At 43.8% G+C, this 23,706-nt stretch overlaps 1 protein-coding gene across 5 annotated transcripts in view; it reads right to left on the bottom strand.

Moving 5' to 3' along the window:
- CHD3 (chromodomain helicase DNA binding protein 3) overlaps positions 1 to 23,706 on the bottom strand; it is a 400,697-nt gene that overhangs the window by 20,631 nt on the left and 356,360 nt on the right. For all 5 annotated transcript variants that reach the window (XM_053718298.1, XM_053718299.1, XM_053718301.1 and 2 more), the window contains exon 37: positions 2,352 to 2,484. In XM_053718298.1, the coding sequence (XP_053574273.1) occupies positions 2,352 to 2,484 (133 nt within the window). The remainder of the gene's footprint in view (positions 1 to 2,351; positions 2,485 to 23,706) is intronic.

The following is a 23,706-nucleotide window of genomic DNA, read 5'->3' on the forward strand; positions in this document are numbered from 1 at the left end:
GTTCACCTTCTTAGACAAAATAACCTTGTTTATGCATATGGAACATAGTTGAGTGGGCGGGCACAAAAAGGCCTCCTCACAATATAGACAGGTATTACTATTAAGAATAGAGGGAGTACCCTCAAGCATATCAGGATCCTCCATAGCATGCCCTAACAACAGTAGGATACAAATAAATGAACTCTTTATTTTTCTCAAACAACTGCACCTAAATACCCCCAATGACTGGGGCACTCACCACCTCCTAGACCCAGGCACCCAGAGAAGAAGCGACTTATGCGACAGCTAGCTGGGTCAGGAAAGAGAAAACAAAAGTGTGACCACACCCAGTCACGTGGTGCGCAATGCAGGACTGCCCCTGCCATTTTGAAAAAGCGCGCCAATGCTATCAAGTGAAAGTAAAATCCCTGTATGTTCCGTTACCGCAAAACAACAATCATAAAGCAGCCTAAATCAAAGAACACATTTGATTAATCTCCACTGTTCAAAAACCTCCATCAGGAGATATTAACCCATGATTCTATAAAAGATAAAAGGAGTCACACTGTGACCCTGTCTTCAGAAATTTCACATAAGTAAATATTGAAACGATCTTACCAGAATCCGTGCTGTGGAACAGAAACACAGCCTCTCAAGTGTGACAGTCTTGTAGCATTGCTCCTGACGTGGACTTGAGTGAAGAAGCAGACAGTGAAACTCGTCAACACTGGTTGCTTAAGGAGCTGTTAGCAGGCAGTCTGGATGGGTTAGCAGAAAGACTATCCCTGCATCTCCAGACTCTAACTTTCGTCAATGCTCTCACTGAGAGGCTGACAAGACTACTTAAAACTCCAGTTCTATAGCGAAAGGCATATATCCCTCCTGAGGAACAACTCCGAAATCTTCTGACCATCTTCCTGTGACGAAAGGCAAAGAATGACTGGGGGATAGGGGAAGTTGGAGAGGTATTTAAGCCTTTGGCTGGGGTGTCTTTGCCTCCTCCTGGTGGCCAGGTTTAGTATTTCCCAACAGTAAGGAATGATGCCGTGGACTCTCCTTGTATTAAGAAGGAAATTTAGATTTCTACATAATGTGTTATTAAAGGGACATGAAAGTCAAAATAAAACTTTTATCATTCAGGTAGATCATGCAATTTTAAAAGACTTTTCAATATACTTCCATTATCAAAAGCACTTTGTTCTTTTGGCATCCTTTGTTGAAAAGCATACATAAGTAGGCTCAGGAGCAGCAATGCACTAACAAGGAGCTAGGTGGCGATTGGTGGCCATACCCTTACGCCTCTTGCCATTGGCTTAGATATGTATTCAGATATCTTCCAATAGTGCACTGCTGCTCTGGAGGTGCCATTAACTGTCTGTTCAACCCCTTTTATCAGCGTTAAACTCATAGTAATATGTAAGCAATAGTGCAATAATAAAATGCTCAAACACATTAGTAGAGCATTATGTTCTAATTAGTTTATCACATAAATGATATTATACTTTTATTGTATACACTTAACAAAACTGAAAACAGTTAAAACAGTTATTAGATTACAGATGGCAGATTGATTGAACAGTTTGCTTTTTGATTATTTGACTCAACATAAGTTAGAAATAAGCAAAGCCCATAAGATATCAACAACCAAAATTTACTCTTTAAAAGGGACAGTCTAGTCAAAATTAAACATTCAGGATTCAGATAGGGCATGCAACTTTAAACAACTTTCCTATTTACTTTTACAACCACATTTGATTTGTTCTCTATGTATTCTTTGTTAAAAGCTAAACCTAAGTAGGCTCAGGTGCTAATTTCTAAGCCCTTGAAGGCAGCTTCTTATCTCAGTGCATTTTAACAGTTTGTGGTGCTCACTCCCGTGGAGTTATCTACTAGTCAGAACTGATTGGCTAAAATGCAAGTCTTTCAAAAGAACTGAAATAAGGGGGCAGTTTTTAGGGGCTTAGATACAATGTAATCACAGAGGTAAAAAGTATATTAAGATAACCATGCCTCATTTAAAAATTGCAGCTGCTCAGAGCTCTCTGAGCAAGTGCTGTGTTTAAAATGCTGGTGCACAGTGCATACGTAAATACACTTTTGAAACAGCTATGGCGTTTTTGAGGATAATTTTTAATAATACATGTATATTACAAACATGCTTCTATTCAAAACTGAAATATATACATGTGGACTACAATTTTGGCTGGAATGTCCCTTTAATCTTGCAAAGCCAAGGAATTGGGTCCATAGAGAGAACCTCAATACAATGGCAAGGTAAACCATAAAAATGAGGAAGTAAAAAAAAGAGGAGAGAAAAAGCCTGAGCAGAGAAAAGCTGAGATGAGGGTAATAATCTCGGTCACATATCTGACCTTAAACCTCCTTGCTAGGAACTTGTTCTTCATCTCCAAGAAATTGCCTTTGTTTGTCTCGGATTTGAAAGGCTCATTAATGACAGTAAAAGGGGAATCATTCTGGATGTCCTGCCAGCGAGCATAACCATGTCTGAAGAAACGTTAAGGAGGGTAACAAACAGCTGGAAGAGTAAAAGTCTTAATGGAGAAGAATAAGACATCAAAGAAAAAACAGAATTTATGCTTACCTGATAAATTACTTTCTCCAACGGTGTGTCCGGTCCACGGCGTCATCCTTACATGTGGGATATTCTCTTCCCCAACAGGAAATGGCAAAGAGTCCCAGCAAAGCTGGTCACATGATCCCTCCTAGGCTCCGCCCACCCCAGTCATTCGACCGACGGACATGAGGAAATATATATAGGAGAAACCATATGATACCGTGGTGACTGTAGTTAGAGAAAATAATTAATCAGACCTGATTAAAAAACCAGGGCGGGCCGTGGACCGGACACACCGTTGGAGAAAGTAATTTATCAGGTAAGCATAAATTCTGTTTTCTCCAACATTGGTGTGTCCGGTCCACGGCGTCATCCTTACTTGTGGGAACCAATACCAAAGCTTTAGGACACGGATGAAGGGAGGGAGCAAATCAGGTCACCTAAACGGAAGGCACCACAGCTTGCAAAACCTTTCTCCCAAAAATAGCCTCCGAAGAAGCAAAAGTATCAAATTTGTAAAATTTGGCAAAAGTGTGCAGTGAAGACCAAGTCGCTGCCTTACATATCTGGTCAACAGAAGCCTCGTTCTTGAAGGCCCATGTGGAAGCCACAGCCCTAGTGGAGTGAGCTGTGATTCTTTCAGGAGGCTGCCGTCCGGCAGTCTCATAAGCCAATCGGATAATGCTTTTAAGCCAAAAGGAAAGAGAGGTAGAAGTCGCTTTTTGACCTCTCCTTTTACCAGAATAAACAACAAACAAGGAAGATGTTTGTCTGAAATCTTTAGTAGCCTCTAAATAGAACTTTAGAGCACGGACAACGTCCAAATTGTGTAACAAACGTTCCTTCTTTGAAACTGGATTCGGACACAAAGAAGGTACAAATATCTCCTGGTTAATATTTTTGTTAGAAACAACTTTAGGAAGAAAACCAGGCAGAGTACGCAAAACCACCTTATCTGCATGGAACACCAGATAAGGAGGAGAACACTGCAGAGCAGATAACTCTGAAACTCTTCTAGCAGAAGAAATTGCAACCAAAAACAAAACTTTCCAAGATAGTAACTTAATATCTATGGAATGTAAGCGTTCAAACGGAACCCCTTGAAGAACTGAAAGAACTAGATTTAGACTCCAGGGAGGAGTCAAAGGTCTGTAAACAGGCTTGATCCTAACCAGAGCCTGAACAAATGCTTGAACATCTGGCACAGCTGCCAGTCTTTTGTGTAGTAAGACAGATAAAGCAGAGATCTGTCCCTTTAGAGAACTTGCAGATAATCCTTTCTCCAAACCTTCTTGAAGAAAGAAGAGAATCTTAGGAATTTTTATCTTATTCCATGGGAATCCTTTGGATTCACACCAACAGATATATTTTTTCCATATTTTATGGTAAATTTTTCTAGTTACAGGTTTTCTGGCCTGAACCAGAGTATCTATCACCGAATCTGAAAACCCACGCTTTGATAGAATCAAGCGTTCAATCTCCAAGCCGTCAGTTGGAGGGAGACCAGATTTGGGTGTTCGAATGGACCTTGAACAAGAAGGTCCTGCCTCAAAGGTAGCTTCCATGGTGGAGCCGATGACATATTCACCAGGTCTGCATACCAAGTCCTGCGTGGCCACGCAGGAGCTATCAAGATCACCGAGGACCTCTCCTGATTGATCCTGGCTACCAGCCTGGGAATGAGAGGAAACGGTGGGAATACGTAAGCTAGGTTGAAAGTCCAAGGAGCTACTAGTGCATCTACTAGAGTCGCCTTGGGATCCCTGGATCTGGACCCGTAGCAAGGAACCTTGAAGTTCTGACGAGACGCCATCAGATCCATGTCTGGAATGCCCCATAATTGAGTTATTTGGGCAAAGATTTCCGGATGGAGTTCCCACTCCCCCGGATGAAATGTCTGACGACTCAGAAAATCCGCTTCCCAATTTTCCACTCCTGGGATGTGGATCGCAGACAAGTGGCAGGAGTGATCCTCCGCCCATTGAATTATTTTGGTCACTTCTTTCATCGCCAGGGAACTCTTTGTTCCCCCTTGATGATTGATATAAGCAACAGTCGTCATGTTGTCTGATTGGAACCTTATGAATTTGGCCTTTGCTAGTTGAGGCCAAGCTCTGAGAGCATTGAATATCGCTCTCAGTTCCAGAATGTTTATCGGGAGAAGAGACTCTTCCCGAGACCATAGACCCTGAGCTTTCAGGGATTCCCAGACCGCACCCCAGCCCACTAGACTGGCGTCGGTCGTGACAATGACCCACTCCGGCCTGCGGAAGCTCATTCCCTGGGACAGATGGTCCAGGGTCAGCCACCAACGGAGTGAATCTCTGGTCTTTTGATCTACTTGAATCATTGGAGACAAGTCTGTATAATCCCCATTCCACTGTTTGAGCATGCACAGTTGTAATGGTCTTAGATGAATTCGTGCAAAAGGAACTATGTCCATTGTTGCAACCATCAATCCTATTACTTCCATGCACTGCGCTATGGAAGGACGAGGAACAGAATGAAGCACTTGACAAGAGTTTAGAAGTTTTGATTTCCTGACCTCTGTCAGAAAAATCCTCATTTCTAAGGAATCTATTATTGTTCCCAAGAAGGGAACTCTTGTTGACGGGGACAGAGAACTCTTTTCTTTGTTCACCTTCCATCCGTGAGATGTGAGAAAGGCTAGAACGATGTCCGTATGAGCCTTTGCCAGGGACGACGCTTGTATTAGAATGTCGTCCAAGTAAGGTACTACTGCAATGCCCCTTGGTCTTAGAACCGCTAGAAGGGACCCTAGCACCTTTGTGAAAATCCTTGGAGCAGTGGCTAATCCGAATGGAAGAGCCACAAACTGGTAATGTTTGTCCAGAAAAGCGAACCTTAGGAACTGATGATGTTCCTTGTGGATAGGGATCTGTAGGTACGCATCCTTTAGATCCACGGTAGTCATAAATTGACTTTCCTGGATGGTGGGTAGAATCGTTCGAATAGTTTCCATTTTGAACGATGGTACCCTGAGAAATTTGTTTAGGATCTTCAAATCCAAAATTGGTCTGAACGTTCCCTCTTTTTTGGGAACTACGAACAGATTGGAATAAAATCCCATTCCTTGTTCCTTTATTGGAACTGGGTGTATCACTCCCATCTTTAACAGGTCTTCTACACAATGTAAGAATGCCTGTCTCTTTATTTGGTTTGAGGATAAGTGAGACTTGTGGAACCTTCCCCTTGGGGGTAGTTCCTTGAATTCCAGGAGATAACCTTGAGAAACTATTTCTAGCGCCCAAGGATCCTGAACGTCTCTTGCCCAAGCCTGAGCAAAGAGAGAGAGTCTGCCCCCCACCAGATCCGGTCCCGGATCGGGGGCTACTCCTTCATGCTGTCTTGTTAGCAGTGGCAGGCTTCTTGGCCTGCTTACCCTTGTTCCAGCCTTGCATTGGTTTCCAGGCTGGTTTGGGTTGTGAGGCATTACCCTCTTGCTTAGAGGATGCAGAATTAGAGGCTGGTCCATTTCTGCGAAAGGGACGAAAATTAGGCTTATTTTTAGCCTTAAAAGACCTATCCTGTGGAAGGGCGTGGCCCTTTCCCCCAGTGATGTCTGAAATAATCTCTTTCAAATCAGGTCCAAATAAAGTTTTACCTTTGAAAGGAATGTTAAGTAATTTTGTCATGGATGACACATCCGCTGACCAAGACTTTAGCCAAAGCGCTCTGCGCGCCACAATAGCAAACCCTGAATTTTTCGCCGCTAATTTTGCTAATTGCAAAGCGGCATCTAAAATAAAAGAGTTAGCCAATTTAAGTGCGTGAACTCTGTCCATAACCTCCTCATATGGAGTTTCTCTACTGAGCGACTTTTCTAGTTCCTCGAACCAGAACCACGCTGCTGTAGTGACAGGAACAATGCATGAAATTGGTTGTAGAAGGTAGCCTTGCTGTACAAAAATCTTTTTAAGCAAACCTTCCAATTTTTTATCCATAGGATCTTTGAAAGCACAACTATCTTTGATAGGAATAGTAGTGCGTTTGTTTAGAGTAGAAACTGCCCCCTCGACCTTGGGGACTGTCTGCCATAAGTCCTTTCTGGGGTCGACCATAGGAAATAATTTCTTAAATATAGGGGGAGGAACAAAAGGTATGCCGGGCTTTTCCCACTCTTTATTTACTATGTCCGCCACCCGCTTGGGTATAGGAAAAGCGTCGGGGGGCACCGGAACCTGTCCATCTTGCATAATTTCTCTGGAATGACCAAATTGTCACAATCATCCAGAGTAGATAACACCTCCTTAAGCAGTGCGCGGAGATGTTCTAATTTAAATGTAAATGTCACAACATCAGGTTCAGCTTGATGAGAAATTTTTCCTGAATCTGAAATTTCTCCCTCAGACAAAACCTCCCTCATGGCCCCTTCAGATTGGTGTGAGGGTATGACAGAACAATTATCATCAGCGTCCTCTTGCTCTTCAGTGTTTAAAACAGAGCAATCGCGCTTTCTCTGATAAGTAGGCATTTTGGATAAAAGATTTGCTATGGAGTTATCCATTACAGCCGTTAATTGTTGCATGGTAATAAGTATTGGCGCACTAGATGTACTAGGGGCCTCCTGCATGGGCAAAACTGGTGTAGACACAGTAGGAGATGATGTAGTATCATGTTTACTCCCCTCATTTGAGGAATCATCTTGGGCAATATCATTATTTGTGGCAGTACTGTCCTTACTTTGTTTGGACGCTATGGCACAATTATCACATAAATCTAAATGGGGAGACACATTGGCTTTCATACATATAGAACATAGCTTATCTGAAGGTACAGACATGTTAAACAGGCTTAAACTTGTCAACAATGCACAAAAAACGTTTTAAAATAAAACCGTTACTGTCACTTTAAATTTCAAACAGAAAACACTTTATTACTGAATATGTGAAAAAGTATGAAGGAATTGTTCAAAAATTACCAAATTTTCACCACAGTGTCTTAAAGCCTTAAAAGTATTGCACACCAAATTTCAGAGCTTTAACCCTTAAAATAACGGAACCCAGATACAGTCTTTGCTAAGAACCAACCAAGCCCTGAGGGGAATACGATACCAAATGACGCCTTCTAAAAGCTTTTCCAGGGATTCTTAGATCCTCACACATGCATCTGCATGCCCTGCTCTCAAAAAACAACTGCGCATTAATGGCGCGAAAATGAGGCTCAGTCTATGACTAGAAAGGCCCCCTGACTGAAAAAGGTGTCCAATACAGTGCCTGCCGTTTTATAAACGTTCCCCAAGATTATAAATGTCAATTGTTAGCTTAAATTTGAATAATATGCACAAATAAAGCAATCGATTTAGCCCATAAAAATGTCTACCAGTTTTTTAGCCCATAATAAGCCCTTTATTCTGTTTGTTTTTGACTAAGAAAATGGCTTACCGGTCCCCATGAGGGGAAATGACAGCCTTCCAGCATTACACAGTCTTGTTAGAAATATGGCTAGTCATACCTTAAGCAGAAAAGTCTGCTAACTGTTTCCCCCAACTGAAGTTACTTCATCTCAACAGTCCTATGTGGAAACAGCCATCGATTTTAGTTACTGTCTGCTAAAATCATCTTCCTCTTACAAACAGAAATCTTCATCCTTTTCTGTTTCAGAGTAAATAGTACATACCAGCACTATTTTAAAATAACAAACACTTGATAGAAGAATAAAAACTACATTTAAACACCAAAAAAATCTTAACCATCTCCGTGGAGATGTTGCCTGTGCAACGGCAAAGAAAATGACTGGGGTGGGCGGAGCCTAGGAGGGATCATGTAACCAGCTTTGCTGGGACTCTTTGCCATTTCCTGTTGGGGAAGAGAATATCCCACAAGTAAGGATGACGCCGTGGACCGGACACACCAATGTTGGAGAAAAACAAACAAGAAGCGGTAGCTGTTTCTTCTTCACACTAAAGCTGGTTGCATAATTAGTAAATAATTATAATCTACTGTTTTCTGTTACAGCAGGATACAGTGTCGGAAACAAGCTATAGCTGTAATTCAGGTGAACTTCCACACGGATACTGGTGAACAAGAAGGATTGGTATAAAAAAACAGAATTTATGCTTACCTGATAAATTACTTTCTCCAACGGTGTGTCCGGTCCACGGCGTCATCCTTACTTGTGGGATATTCTCTTCCCCAACAGGAAATGGCAAAGAGCCCAGCAAAGCTGGTCACATGATCCCTCCTAGGCTCCGCCTACCCCAGTCATTCGACCAACGTAAAGGAGGAATATGCATAGGAGAAATCATATGATACCGTGGTGACTGTAGTTAGAGAAAATAATTCATCAGACCTGATTAAAAAAACCAGGGCGGGCCGTGGACCGGACACACCGTTGGAGAAAGTAATTTATCAGGTAAGCATAAATTCTGTTTTCTCCAAAATAGGTGTGTCCGGTCCACGGCGTCATCCTTACTTGTGGGAACCAATACCAAAGCTTTAGGACACGGATGATGGGAGGGAGCAAATCAGGTCACCTAGATGGAAGGCACCACGGCTTGCAAAACCTTTCTCCCAAAAATAGCCTCAGAAGAAGCAAAAGTATCAAATTTGTAAAATTTGGTAAAAGTGTGCAGTGAAGACCAAGTCGCTGCCTTACATATCTGATCAACAGAAGCCTCGTTCTTGAAGGCCCATGTGGAAGCCACAGCCCTAGTGGAGTGAGCTGTGATTCTTTCAGGAGGCTGCCGTCCGGCAGTCTCATAAGCCAATCGGATGATGCTTTTAAGCCAAAAAGAGAGAGAGGTAGAAGTTGCTTTTTGACCTCTCCTTTTACCAGAATAAACAACAAACAAAGAAGATGTTTGTCTGAAATCCTTTGTAGCCTCTAAATAGAATTTTAGAGCACGAACTACATCCAAATTGTGTAACAAACGTTCCTTCTTTGAAACTGGATTCGGACACAAAGAAGGCACAACTATCTCCTGGTTAATGTTTTTGTTAGAAACAACTTTCGGAAGAAAACCAGGTTTAGTATGCAAAACCACCTTATCTGCATGAAACACCAGATAAGGAGGAGAACACTGCAGAGCAGATAACTCTGAAACTCTTCTAGCAGAAGAAATTGCAGCCAAAAACAAAACTTTCCAAGATAGTAACTTAATATCTACGGAATGTAAGGGTTCAAACGGAACCCCTTGAAGAACTGAAAGAACTAAATTGAGACTCCAAGGAGGAGTCAAAGGTTTGTAAACAGGCTTGATTCTAACCAGAGCCTGAACAAAAGCTTGAACATCTGGCACAGCCGCCAGCTTTTTGTGAAGTAAAACAGATAAAGCAGAAATCTGTCCCTTCAAAGAACTTGCAGATAATCCTTTCTCCAAACCCTCTTGTAGAAAGGATAGAATCTTAGGAATTTTTATCTTGTTCCATGGGAATCCTTTAGATTCACACCAACAGATATATTTTTTCCATATTTTATGGTAAATTTTCCTAGTTACAGGCTTTCTAGCCTGGATAAGAGTATCAATGACAGAATCTGAAAACCCACGCTTTGATAAAATCAAGCGTTCAATCTCCAAGCAGTCAGTTGGAGTGAAGCCAGATTCGGATGTTCGAATGGACCTTGAACAAGAAGGTCCTGTCTCAAAGGTAGCTTCCATGGTGGAGCCGATGACATATTCACCAGGTCTGCATACCAAGTTCTGCGTGGCCACGCAGGAGCTATCAAGATCACCGAAGCCCTCTCCTGATTGATCCTGGCTACCAGCCTGGGAATGAGAGGAAACGGTGGGAATACGAAAGCTAGGTTGAAGGTCCAAGGCGCTATCAGTGCATCTACTAGAGTCGCCTTGGGATCCCTGGATCTGGACCCGTAGCAAGGAACCTTGAAGTTCTGACGAGACGCCATCAGGTCCATGTCTGGAATGCCCCATATTTGAGTTATTTGGGCAAAGATTTCCGGATGGAGTTCCCACTCCCCCGGATGGAAAGTCTGACGACTCAGAAAATCCGCTTCCCAATTTTCCACTCCTGGGATGTGGATTGCAGACAAGTGGCAGGAGTGATTCTCCGCCCATTGAATTATTTTGGTCACTTCCTCCATCGCCAGGGAACTCCTTGTTCCCCCCTGATGGTTGATATATGCAACAGTCGTCATGTTGACTGATTGAAACCTTATGAATTTGGCCTTTGCTAGTTGAGGCCAAGCTTTGAGAGCATTGAATATCGCTCTCAGTTCCAGAATGTTTATCGGGAGAAGAGATTCTTCCCGAGACCATAGACCCTGAGCTTTCAGGGGTTCCCAGACCGCGCCCCAGCCCACCAGACTGGCGTCGGTCGTGACAAAGACCCACTCTGGTCTGCGGAGGCTCATTCCCTGTGACAGGTTGTCCAGGTTCAGCCACCAACGGAGTGAATCTCTGGTTCTTTGATCTACTTGGATCGTCGGAGACAAGTCTGTATAATCCCCATTCCACTGTCTGAGCATGCACAGTTGTAATGGTCTTAGATGAATTCGTGCAAAAGGAACTATGTCCATTGCCGCAACCATCAAACCTATTACTTCCATGCACTGCACTATGGAAGGAAGAAGAACAGAATGAAGTACTTGACAAGAGCTTAGAAGTTTTGATTTTCTGGCCTCTGTCAGAAAAATCTTCATTTCTAAGGAGTCTATTATTGTTCCCAAGAAGGGAACTCTTGTTGACGGGGACAGAGAACTTTTTTCTATGTTCACTTTCCACCCGTGAGATCTGAGAAAGGCTAGGACAATGTCCGTATGAGCCTTTGCTTTTGACAGAGACGACGCTTGAATCAGTATGTCGTCCAAGTAAGGTACTACTGCAATGCCCCTTGGTCTTAGCACCGCTAGAAGGGACCCTAGTACCTTTGTGAAAATCCTTGGAGCAGTGGCTAATCCGAATGGAAGTGCCACAAACTGGTAATGCTTGTCCAGAAAGGCGAACCTTAGGAACCGATGATGTTCCTTGTGGATAGGAATATGTAGATACGCATCCTTTAAATCCACCGTGGTCATGAATTGACCTTCCTGGATGGTAGGAAGAATTGTTCGAATGGTTTCCATTTTGAACGATGGAACCCTGAGAAATTTGTTTAGAATCTTGAGATCTAAAATTGGTCTGAATGTTCCTTCTTTTTTGGGAACTATGAACAGATTGGAGTAAAACCCCATCCCTTGTTCTCCTAATGGAACAGGATGAATCACTCCCATTCTTAACAGGTCTTCTACACAATGTAAGAATGCCTGTCTTTTTATTTGGTTTGAAGACAATTGAGACCTGTGGAACCTCCCCCTTGGGGGTAGTTCCTTGAATTCCAGGAGATAACCTTGAGAAACTATTTCTAGCGCCCAAGGATCCTGAACATCTCTTGCCCAAGCCTGAGCAAAGAGAGAGAGTCTGCCCCCCACCAGATCCGGTCCCGGATCGGGGGCCAACACTTCATGCTGTTTTAGTAGCAGTGGCAGGTTTCTTGGCCTGTTTACCCTTGTTCCAGCCTTGCATCGGTCTCCAGGCTGGTTTGGTTTGAGAACTATTACCCTCTTGCTTAGAGGGTGTAGAATTTGAGGCTGGTCCGTTTCTGCGAAAGGGACGAAAATTTGGCTTATTTTTAGCCTTAAAAGACCTATCCTGAGGAAGGGCGTGGCCCTTTCCCCCAGTGATGTCTGAAATAATCTCTTTCAAGTCAGGGCCAAACAGCGTTTTACCCTTGAAAGGGATATTAAGCAATTTGTTCTTGGAGGACACATCCGCTGACCAAGACTTTAGCCAAAGCGCTCTGCGCGCCACAATAGCAAAACCTGAATTTTTCGCCGCTAATCTTTTAAACACCAAAAAACTCTTAACCATCTCCGTGGAGATGTTGCCTGTGCAACGGCAAAGAGAATGACTGGGGTAGGCGGAGCCTAGGAGGGATCATGTGACCAGCTTTGCTGGGCTCTTTGCCATTTCCTGTTGGGGAAGAGAATATCCCACAAGTAAGGATGACGCCGTGGACCGGACACACCTATGTTGGAGAAATTAAATGTTGTTTCCTATCTGTACACACACTTTGTGGGCTTGGCACAAACTTTATATATGAATTTCATTACAAAACAATAGCTCCTTAAACTTGGGATGTTTAGAAGTAGTATATTCTACATGAAACAACAAGGGTCTTATCACAAGTACAACTTTTCTTAATTTCTCAAGCAAAGCTATTCATTTATGCAATATTTATAGCATCAATACAATATTCTGCATGGCTGTGGTCCCATTAAAAAGTCAAGAGAAAGCTTGTATGCAGGAGGATGGGAATAAAACAACACCTAGTGGTAACATCACCTAACCTCTTCCTTTTTTAAGATATATTACATCTTATTAACAAGAAATTTAAAGCAGTAACCAAAGAGGAATTTATCCCTAAACTGACATATTGGATGTACTATACGTGGGCTACATCTTCATTTTGACGTAACAGGAAGCCAAAAGTATGGAAGAAAGCGCAATGAGTCCAGACATCAGCAAAGGAAGTTAACAAACTAAATAAAATAAAAATGCCACGACTTTTACAACAACTTGCAATGATGGCATGGAGTGGGTTAACTGCACTTGCAATATTGATAAGACCGTAAAGAAGGTCAATAGGGTGAGTAGTGGGCACTGTGAGGGAAGGAGGCTGAGTGGGTTAAGAGGTGGCAGCCTGTGAAGGTTATGATGTGTGTGTGTGTGAGGGGGAGGGTAAGGAGACTTATCTGTCAAGGAGCGATTAAGGAGGGGTCTGTGTGAGGTAGATGGGGGGCTGAAAAATGTAATTTCTGTAAAATGGCACCAAACTTTAAGGGTGCGGCTTATAATCAGGAGGGGCCTATACTCAGAACAATACAGTATATAGAGAGAGGGAGAGAGAGAGACAGGTAGGGTTGCCACCTTTCTTGGAAAAAAATACCGGCCATGCTAATTAACATAAATTTGCATAACTAATTAAACAGCATAACTCAAAAACTAAATCTGATATATCTATATATATATATACACACATGTACACATATTTAGACATATGCATATATATATGCATTATAGTCCTTTCCAGTCAAATAACTTGTCATATACCATATCCCTTTTAACCATTATTAATATTTACATTAAATATTTTTAGAAAGTGTATATATGAGTGTAATAGTTTATTTTAATGTACTTATGTTGTGTTTGGTGAACTTTTTGTTTTTTGTAACCCTTACATTTTACGCTAAATCTTCAGGTGCGGTAATCTGTTGAGCGCTAATTTTGTTTACTTTTAACTTGTAATATGCATGCTAATTAGTGCGGTGGTGATATTGCTTATCGCTTCCTATGCTAATTTATAATCTAGCGCTTTATGTGTAAAGGGCAAAAATGTAATACGTAAAGTTCCTTATCTCTTTGACAGCAAGTGAATGCACAAACAGCCCCAGTAATATTGTGTGTGCTGCTAGAAACACTGAATTATAAAGAATAAACAGTAATGTGAGCATCAAGTTAGACAAAAACAAAAACTTAAATTATTCTTACCTGATCATTTTCTTTTCTTCAGACGGGGAGAGTCCACAGCTGCATTTATTACTTTTGGGAATTCAGAACCTGGCCACCAGGAGGAGGCAAAGACACCCCAGCCAAAGCCTTAAATACCTTCCCTCATTCCCCAGTCATTCTGCCAAGGGAACAAGGAACAGTAGGAGAAATAGGGTTAAAAAGGTGCCAGAAAAACAAAAATTACAGCCGCCCCATACAAAAATGCGGGAGGGGAGCTGTGGAGTCTCCCCGTCTGAAGGTAAACATAATTTAAGTTTTTCTTCATAAACGGGAAGAGTCCACAGCTGCATTCATTAATTTTGGGAAAACAATACCCAAGCTATAGAGGACACAGAATGCAAAATGGGCAGATACAAAAGGCGGCCCATTTAGAGGGCACCACAGCCTGAAAACACTTAAACGCCCGACAAGAAAACTGCTTCACTAGAAGCCGAAGCAACAAAAAGAAACAGCCCAAGTAACTGCTCAACAGTTAGAAACAGCAAGGCCTTTGTCAGAGACCGCTCAGGTTATTAGACTCGACCCGACCAAAAGCCCCTGAGGAAACAAAGTCCCGCAGGCACTAAACCCGTAAAACAAACTCACCCCTTACCCAAAGTAAGGGGAACATATACATTCCCCCAGGAGGGAAGAAAAAGGACTCAGATAAGAGACTAGGGCGAAAGAAACCCCAAATGTTACTCCAAAAGAGTAAACCAGGATGAAACAAGGCAAAACCAATGAAAAACCCTACCACCCAACAGGGCAAAGGGAGAAATCCCTATCTGCATAGAAACCAAGGATTAATTAATTAATGCCCTGAGACTGAAAGGGAGAAGGAAAACCCCTCCCCTACGCAGAGTGTCAACTCGCACCCAGGAAGAACAACTAAAGACAAACTGTCCCCGGAAGCAGCTGAAACAGTATCAAAATATCTGAATATCCTCCTCCAAAGCCACAGGTGTCCTGCCCAAGTCGCCAACCCTAGGCATTAAAATGCACAGGACCATCCTCAAAGAAGGAGGACTCCAAGAGTGCAGAACAACTCCTTCCCAAAAAGGACCGAAAAGAAGAGATCAGAACCCGGAAAAACAGTAGAGAAACTACCTGCCGAGAAGGATCTACCGTGAAGTCTCCCTCAAGGAAGGCTCACAATGATCAAACTATGATACACGGCCAAAGATTAATAGATCCGACAGATCCCTGACTCTCGCGCCAAGCAACAGACCCAGCACCAAAAAGTGACTGATAATGCCCAAAAGGACAAAGGAATAAATTCCCCTATCATCAAGACTTCCGGGAAGGAAAAAGGAGGGAACCAGCCCCCCAAAAAAGCTTGGGGCCAGGGCCCAGACGTAGCCCCCTTCCCGAAGACTAAGGGTACTCCCAAAGAGAGACCCTCCACTGAAAAGTACAGAGATGGCACGTCACAACAAATTCATCCACTCTGACATCCTGCATGCAAGAAAGGGGGGCAACCCCACTGAACAGAGGAAGAAAAGTACCTCCCTTTATCAGGCAGACACTATGGATAAAGATGCCTTAGGCAAGGGTATTGGCAGGACCATCATAATGAAATTACAGCCACAGCTGTATTTGAATGCTTGACCCTCAGGTTTTAAGGAAGCATAGACTGCCACTAAGCCATGGTGGAGCACCATCCAAATCCACCCGAAGGAGGGAAAAACTAAACCAGCACAGCGCCTCTACGCACCAGCACAGCAGACCCGCACACAGGCATGGAGCGTAAAGCTGTAGACTCAACAGGTCAAGTACAGAATGACAGAACATCCGGCCACTACGGCCGGTCCAGTAGAAGACTAATTCTCAAGAAGAGAAAATATGCGCCAGTAGGAACCGAAGATGTTCCGGAACCGGGAACAGGGCCGTCCCGAACCACCCTAAGGGATCTGGAACAGAACTCCAAAAAGTCCAGTCAAAGACAAGGACCAGGACACAAACCCGGACATCCAGAACTCGGAGTCAGCTTACAAAACGTACTATCCCCTAAGGAACCACCGGGTTACCCCTCAGGAGCAGACTTCGCACCCCAGGAGATGCATCACAGATATATCCAAGGCACCTTGGACACTGAACTCTCACGTAAGAGTCCCAGACACAGAGTGCTTAAGACAACCACAACGGGAACAACTCCAGAATTGAAAAAGGCGCTAGGCAATGATGAAAGCCACATGGCCACTCTGGTTGACCCTAAGGCACTAGGAACAACAGCACTAAGTCCAAAGACTAAGGGTTTCAAGAGAGCTCAACCCTAGATATTCTGGATTGAAAATAGGACCATAGTCTAGAAGATCCTCTCAGGATCCTTCTCCTGGAAGCCCCTATGGTTCGAGGAATAACGAATGAACTAACATTCTAAAAAAACCACATAAAAAAAACCACATAAAAAAACATCTAAGTAGTGGCAAAAACAGGAAAAAGGGAAAACACCCTAATCTGCAAACTTCAAATATATGGGAGCAGATGGAATCCCTGAAGTAGAAAAACCCAAAGGTTGACCAATGCTAACCCCAAGGAAAGGAGACAAAAAAGGGCCCAATCAGCCTCAACCCGAAGGAAGAGATACTGTCATCAAGGAAAACAGCTCCAAAAGGACAATTCCAAATAAGACCTTAAAGAGAAGACGAGGAACGTTACCCAGAGCAATCCTTAGCAGGATCCACTCTGGACCCTCACCAACAAATAGGAACAGGACAGTGAGGACTGAATGCAATCCTTCGGTCGCCTGCAAATCACGATTTAGGCGTAACCCATCAGTGAAAGGGTACTTAAACCTCGCTGTAAGGAACACCTAGTCACCCTGATGCTCCTTCTTAAAAGGAGAGACAAGAACCAGCCTGTTCTCTGGTATGAAAGGCCTCCTCTCCTTATGTAGCCCTGAATGTGCAGAGCCTCAAAAATTTACTGAAGCTCAAGGAAGTTCCACTTCACGAAAACTGTAGCAAAAAGCATAATTCGATCTGAAGAGAACCAAAGAGAGACTAACTCCTCATCCGAATGAGAAAGTCACCATCCAACCAGGCAGCCAGTTACACCGGCACCACGTGGATGATATAAGCCATGAGGAACAGAGTTTAGCGCCCGACCAGGACCAGCCTGCTACATAGGGCATTCAAAACTGACCCAGGCCACAGAAAAATCAAGATCCCATAGGATCGACAAAACTAAGGACATAACAATGTACTGAAACCTTAACCTGCGACTTCTGTGGAAGTGCTCAAGCGACCACAAAATCGCCAGTATCAAATTCCAGAGAAGAAATGTTTCCCAACGGAAAAATTATAACAGACATGAGCTTCCAAAAGAAATAAAACACATTCCACCGGGTCAAAGAAAAAGAAGGCAGCACACGCAGGTGAACGCCCAAGAAGAATGGGTACACTAACAGGACGTGTGGGGATGCAGTTAATCTCCTTATCGTCTAACCCAGCTTGCCATCTGGAACAGAAGACCGCAGTTTCCCCAACCTATTAGGACTGGGATCCTCCAGCACTGCCAAAACATGCCATAGCAGGACACAAAGGCGCGCCAGTCTATAACGAAAAGCAAGACTTACCTCTGCCAAGGCAAGTGACGACCCCGGTCCCGAGGGTTGGACCCCTGAAGCTTCAGAAGAAACCGCTTCCCCAGATGGCTGACCTGACCCAGACGATCCCACGCCTGACAAGCCCTGGTTAGCAGAACACGGACACTATCTCAGCAACACCTCCCTCTCTAGAAGATGTAAATGTGCCAACGCCATAGATATGGCCATTCAGAACCGTGCCGTAACCTCTGGAGGAAACAAGCCGCCATCCAGAGAAGGGGTAACGGCATTAGGGACACCTGCTTGCGTAGCCAGGGGCGGATGGCTAGGCGGATTTGAAGTTCCCTGTTCCGGGAGAAGCGAGCACTCTAAAGCGGCATTCGGAACATAACTGATGGGCATGGATTACCCGGGCCATTTCATACTCTTTGCAAGAAGTAGAATCTGAATAAGAGACATCTGTCTCCAAAAAATCTGAATCCTTCATAACTTGGTGATAGATAATTATGGATAGAAAAAAATAAAAACGACACCTTACACCCCCGAATGGCTGGGGCACTCACCACCTCCTGTGACCCAGACAACTAGCGAACAGATTCTCTCCGATGCCACACATTCAGGAAAACGGAAATGGAGAACAGAACGTGACCACGCCTATTCACAAGGTACACCATGCAGGCCAGAAAAGAGCGCGCCAAGGCCACCAGGGCCGCGCAGCCTGACAAAAAGACTGTTATGTTCCGATATAGCCACAAGCCCAATTCACTCTACACATTAGCAGACAGAATCACATAACAAACATTATTAAAGTCCCCCCTGTTCAATAACCCCCCTCAGGAGATATTAACCCATGATTCCATAAGATAAAGGAGTCCCACTGAGACCCTGACTTCTTTTACATTACATTCACATCATCAAAGAAAAAAGAAATGATCTTACCGGAATCTACGCCGTGGAACAGGAACACGCAGGCAGCGAAACTTGTCAACGCTGATTGCTAAGGAGCTATTAAAATGAGTCAGGATGGTTTCGCAGAAAGACTCTCACTGCATCTCCGGACTCTAACATTCATCAATGCTCTCACTGAGAGGCTGACAGGATTACTTAAAACTCCAGTCCCATTTCGAAGAGTACTACCCTCCATAAGAGACTATCTTAAATCTTCCGACACTTCTCTGCCAACCTCCTGTGACGAAAGACAAAGAATGACTGGGGGATGAGGGAAATGGGGGAGGTATTTAAGTCTTTGGCTGGGGTGTCTTTGCCTCCTCCTGGTGGCCAGGTTCTGAATTCCCAAAAGTAATGAATCCAGCTGTGGACTCTCCCCGTTAATGAAGAAAAACATAATTTATGCTTACCTGATAAATTTATTTCTCATGTGGTGTATCCAGTCCACGGATCATCCATTACTTGTGGGATATTCTCCTTCCCAACAGGAAGCTGCAAGAGGATCACCCACAGCAGAGCTGTCTATATAGCTCCTCCCCTTAACTGCCACCTCCAGTCATTCGACCGAAGACAAGCAAGAGAAAGGAGAAACTATAGGGTGCAGTGGTGACTGTAGTTTAAAATAAAATATACCTGCCTTAAAATGACAGGGCGGGCCGTGGACTGGATACACCAGAAGAGAAATAAATTTATCAGGTAAGCATAAATTATATTTTCTCTTGTAAGGTGTATCCAGTCCACGGATCATCCATTACTTGTGGGATACCAATACCAAAGCTAAAGTACACGGATGAAGGGAGGGACAAGGCAGGAACTTAAACGGAAGGTACCACTGCCTGTAAAACCTTTCTCCCAAAAATAGCCTCCGAAGAAGCAAAAGTATCAAATTTATAAAACTTTGAAAAAGTATGAAGCGAAGACCAAGTCGCCGCCTTGCAAATCTGTTCAACAGAAGCCTCATTTTTAAAAGCCCATGTGGAAGCCATAGCTCTAGTAGAATGAGCTGTAATCCTTTCAGGAGGCTGCTGACCAGCAGTCTCATAAGCTAAGCGTATTATACTTCTTAGCCAAAATGAAAGAGAAGTTGCCGAAGCCTTTTGGCCTCTCCTCTGTCCAGAGTAGACAACAAACAAAGCAGATGTTTGACGAAAATCTTTAGTAGCTTGTAAATAAAACTTTAAAGCACGAACCACGTCAAGATTGTGTAATAGACGTTCCTTCTTTGAAGAAGGCTTAGGACACAATGACGGAACAACAATCTCCTGATTGATATTCTTATTAGATACCACCTTAGGTAAAAACACAGGTTTGGTACGCAAAACTACCTTATCTGCATGGAAAATCAGATAAGGGGAATCACACTGTAAGGCAGATAACTCTGAAACTCTACGAGCCGAGGAAATAGCTACCAAAAACAGAACTTTCCAAGATAAAAGCTTGATATCTATGGAATGAAGAGGTTCAAACGGAATCCCTTGGAGAACTTTAAGAACCAAATTTAAACTCCATGGCGGAGCAACTGGTTTAAACACAGGCTTGATTCTAACTAAAGCCTGACAGAACGCCTGAACGTCTGGAATATCCGCCAGACGCTTGTGCAAAAGAATAGACAGAGCAGAAATCTGTCCCTTTAAGGAACTAGCTGACAATCCCTTTTCTAATCCTTCTTGGAGAAAAGATAAAATCCTGGGAATCCTGACTTTACTCCATGAGTAACCCTTGGATTCACACCAATAAAGATATTTACGCCATATCTTATGATAGATTTTCCTGGTGACAGGCTTTCGTGCCTGAATTAAGGTATCAATGACTGACTCGGAGAAGCCACGCTTTGATAAAATCAAGCGTTCAATCTCCAGGCAGTCAGTCTCAGAGAAATTAGATTTGGATGGTTGAAAGGACCCTGAAGTAGAAGGTCTTGTCTCAGAGGCAGAGTCCATGGTGGAAGGGATGACATGTCCACCAGATCTGCATACCAAGTCCTGCGTGGCCACGCAGGTGCTATCAAAATCACTGATGCTCTCTCCTGCTTGATTTTGGCAATCAGACGAGGGAGCAGAGGAAACGGTGGAAACACATAAGTCAGGTTGAAGGACCAAGGCGCTGCTAGAGAATCTATCAGCGTTGCCTTGAGATCCCTGGACCTGGATCCGTAACAAGGAAGTTTGGCGTTCTGGCGAGACGCCACGAGGTCCAGTTCTGGTTCGCCCCAACGTTGAACCAATTGTACAAACACCTCCGGATGGAGTTCCCACTCCCCCGGATGAAAAGTCTGTCGACTTAGAAAATCCGCCTCCCAGTTCTCTACACCTGGGATATGGATAGCTGATAGGTGGCAAGAGTGAATCTCTGCCCAACGAATTATCTTTGAAACTTCCAACATCGCTAGGGAACTCCTTGTTCCCCCTTGATGGTTGATGTAAGCCACAGTCGTGATGTTGTCCGACTGAAATCTGATGAACCTCATTGTTCCTAGCTGAGGCCAAGCTTGAAGAGCATTGAATATCGCTCTTAGTTCCAGAATGTTTATTGGGAGGAGGGTCTCCTCCTGAGTCCACGATCCCTGAGTCTTCAGGGAGTTCCAGACTGCCCCCCAGCCTAGAAGGCTGGCATCTGTCGTTACTACTGTCTAATCTGGCCTGCGAAAGGTCATACCCTTGGACAGAAAGACCCGAGATAGCCACCAGAGAAGAGAATCCCTGGTCTCTTGATCCAGATTTAGTAGAGGGGACAAATCTGTGTAATCCCCATTCCACTGACTGAGCATGCAGAGTTGCAGCGGTCTGAGATGTAGGCGGGCAAACGGCACTATGTCCATTGCCGCTACCATTGAGCTGATTACTTCCATACACTGAGCCACTGAAGGGCGAGAAGTAGAATAAAGAACCCGGCAAGAATTTATAAGTTTTGATAACCTGGTCTCTGTCAGGTAAATCCTCATTTCTACAGAATCTATCAGAGTTCCCAGAAAGGAAACTCTTGTGAGAGGGGATAGAGAACTCTTCTCTTCGTTCACTTTCCACCCGTGTGACCTCAGAAATGCCAGAACTATGTCCGTATGAGACTTAGCAATTTGGAAATTTGACGCCTGTATCAGAATGTCGTCTAAATAAGGGGCCACTGCTATGCCCCGCGGCCTTAGGACTGCCAGAAGTGACCCCAGAACCTTCGTAAAGATTCTTGGAGCTGTAGCTAACCCAAAGGGAAGAGCTACAAATTGGTAATGCCTGTCCAGGAAGGCAAACCTGAGAAACCGATGATGATCTTTGTGTATCGGAATGTGAAGATAAGCATCCTTTAAATCCACTGTAGTCATGTATTGACCCTCCTGGATCATAGGTAGGATGGTACGAATAGTCTCCATCTTGAATGATGGGACCCTGAGAAATTTGTTTAGGATTTTGAGATCTAAGATTGGTCTGAAGGTTCCCTCTTTTTTGGGAACCACAAACAGATTTGAATAGAAGCCTTGTCCCTGTTCCTCCTTTGGAACTGGGTGGATCACTCCCATAACTTGGAGGTCTTGAACACAATGTAAGAATGCCTCTCTTTTTATCTGGTTTGCAGATAATTGTGAATGGTGAAATCTCCCTTTTGGAGGGGAAGCTTTGAAGTCCAGAAGATATCCCTGGGATACAATTTCCAACGCCCAGGGATCCTGGACATCTCTTGCCCAAGCCTGGGCGAAGAGAGAAAGTCTGCCCCCTACTAGATCCGTTACCGGATCGGGGGCCAATCCTTCATGCTGTCTTAAGAGGCAGCAGCAGACTTTTTGGCCTGCTTACCTTTGTTCCAAGCCTGGTTAGTTAGGTCTCTAGACCGACTTGGACTGGGCAAAAGTTCCCTCTTGTTTTGTATTAGAGGAAGTTGATGCCGCGCTTGTCTTAAAGTTTCGAAAGGCACGAAAATTAGTCTGTTTGGCCCTTGATTTATTAGACCTGTCCTGAGGGAGGGCATGACCTTTCCCTCCCGTGATATCAGAAATGATCTCCTTCAAACCAGGCCCGAATAGGGTCTGCCCCTTGAAGGGAATATTAAGAAGCTTAGACTTTGAAGTAACGTCAGCTGACCATGATTTAAGCCATAGCGCCCTACGCGCCTGAATAGCAAAACCATAATTCTTAGCCGTTAGTTTAGTCAAATGAACAATGGCATCAGAAACAAATGAATTGGCTAGCTTAAGTGCTCTAAGCTTGTCAAGTATATCGTCCAATGGGGTCTCTACCTGTAAAGCCTCTTCCAGGGACTCAAACCAGAAGGCCGCCGCAGCAGTGACTGGGGCAATGCATGCAAGAGGCTGTAGAATAAAACCTTGTTGAATAAACATCTTCTTAAGGTAACCCTCTAACTTTTTATCCATTGGATCTACGAAAGCACAACTGTCCTCGACGGGGATAGTAGTACGCTTAGCTAGGGTAGAAACTGCTCCCTCCACCTTAGGGACCGTTTGCCATAAGTCCCGTGTGGCGGCATCTATTGGAAACAATTTCTTAAAAATAGGAGGGGGAGAGAACGGTACACCTGGTCTATCCCATTCCTTAGTAATAATTTCTGAAAACCTTTTAGGTATTGGAAAAACATCAGTGTAAACAGGCACTGCATAGTATTTATCCAATCTGCACAATTTCTCTGGCACTGCAATGGTGTCGCAGTCATTCAGAGTAGCTAAAACCTCCCTGAGTAACACGCGGAGGTGTTCAAGCTTAAATTTAAATGTTGCCATATCAGAATCAGGTTGAATCATCTTCCCTGAGTCAGACACATCACCCACAGAAAGAAGCTATCCTTCCTCAGCTTCTGCATATTGTGAGGGGGTATCAGACATAGCTACTAAAGCGTCAGCGTGCTCTGTATTTCTTCTAACCCCAGAGCTGTCTCGCTTTCCTCGTAACCCAGGTAGTCTGGATAATACCGCTGACAGTGTATTATCCATGACTGCCGCCATGCCTTGTAAAGTAAACGCCATGGGCGCGCTAGATGTACTTGGCGCCTCTTGAGTGTGAGTCCCTTGAGCGGCAGTCAAAGGCTCTGACACGTGGGGCGAGTTAGTCGGCATAACTTCCCCCTTGTCAGATTCCTCTGGTGATAAATCTTTTAAAGACAGAATATGGTCTTTATAACTTAAAGTGAAATCAGTAAATATGGTAC

The sequence above is a fragment of the Bombina bombina genome, chromosome 6, assembly GCF_027579735.1.
Source record: "Bombina bombina isolate aBomBom1 chromosome 6, aBomBom1.pri, whole genome shotgun sequence".
In the NCBI taxonomy this organism is placed as follows: domain Eukaryota; kingdom Metazoa; phylum Chordata; class Amphibia; order Anura; family Bombinatoridae; genus Bombina; species Bombina bombina.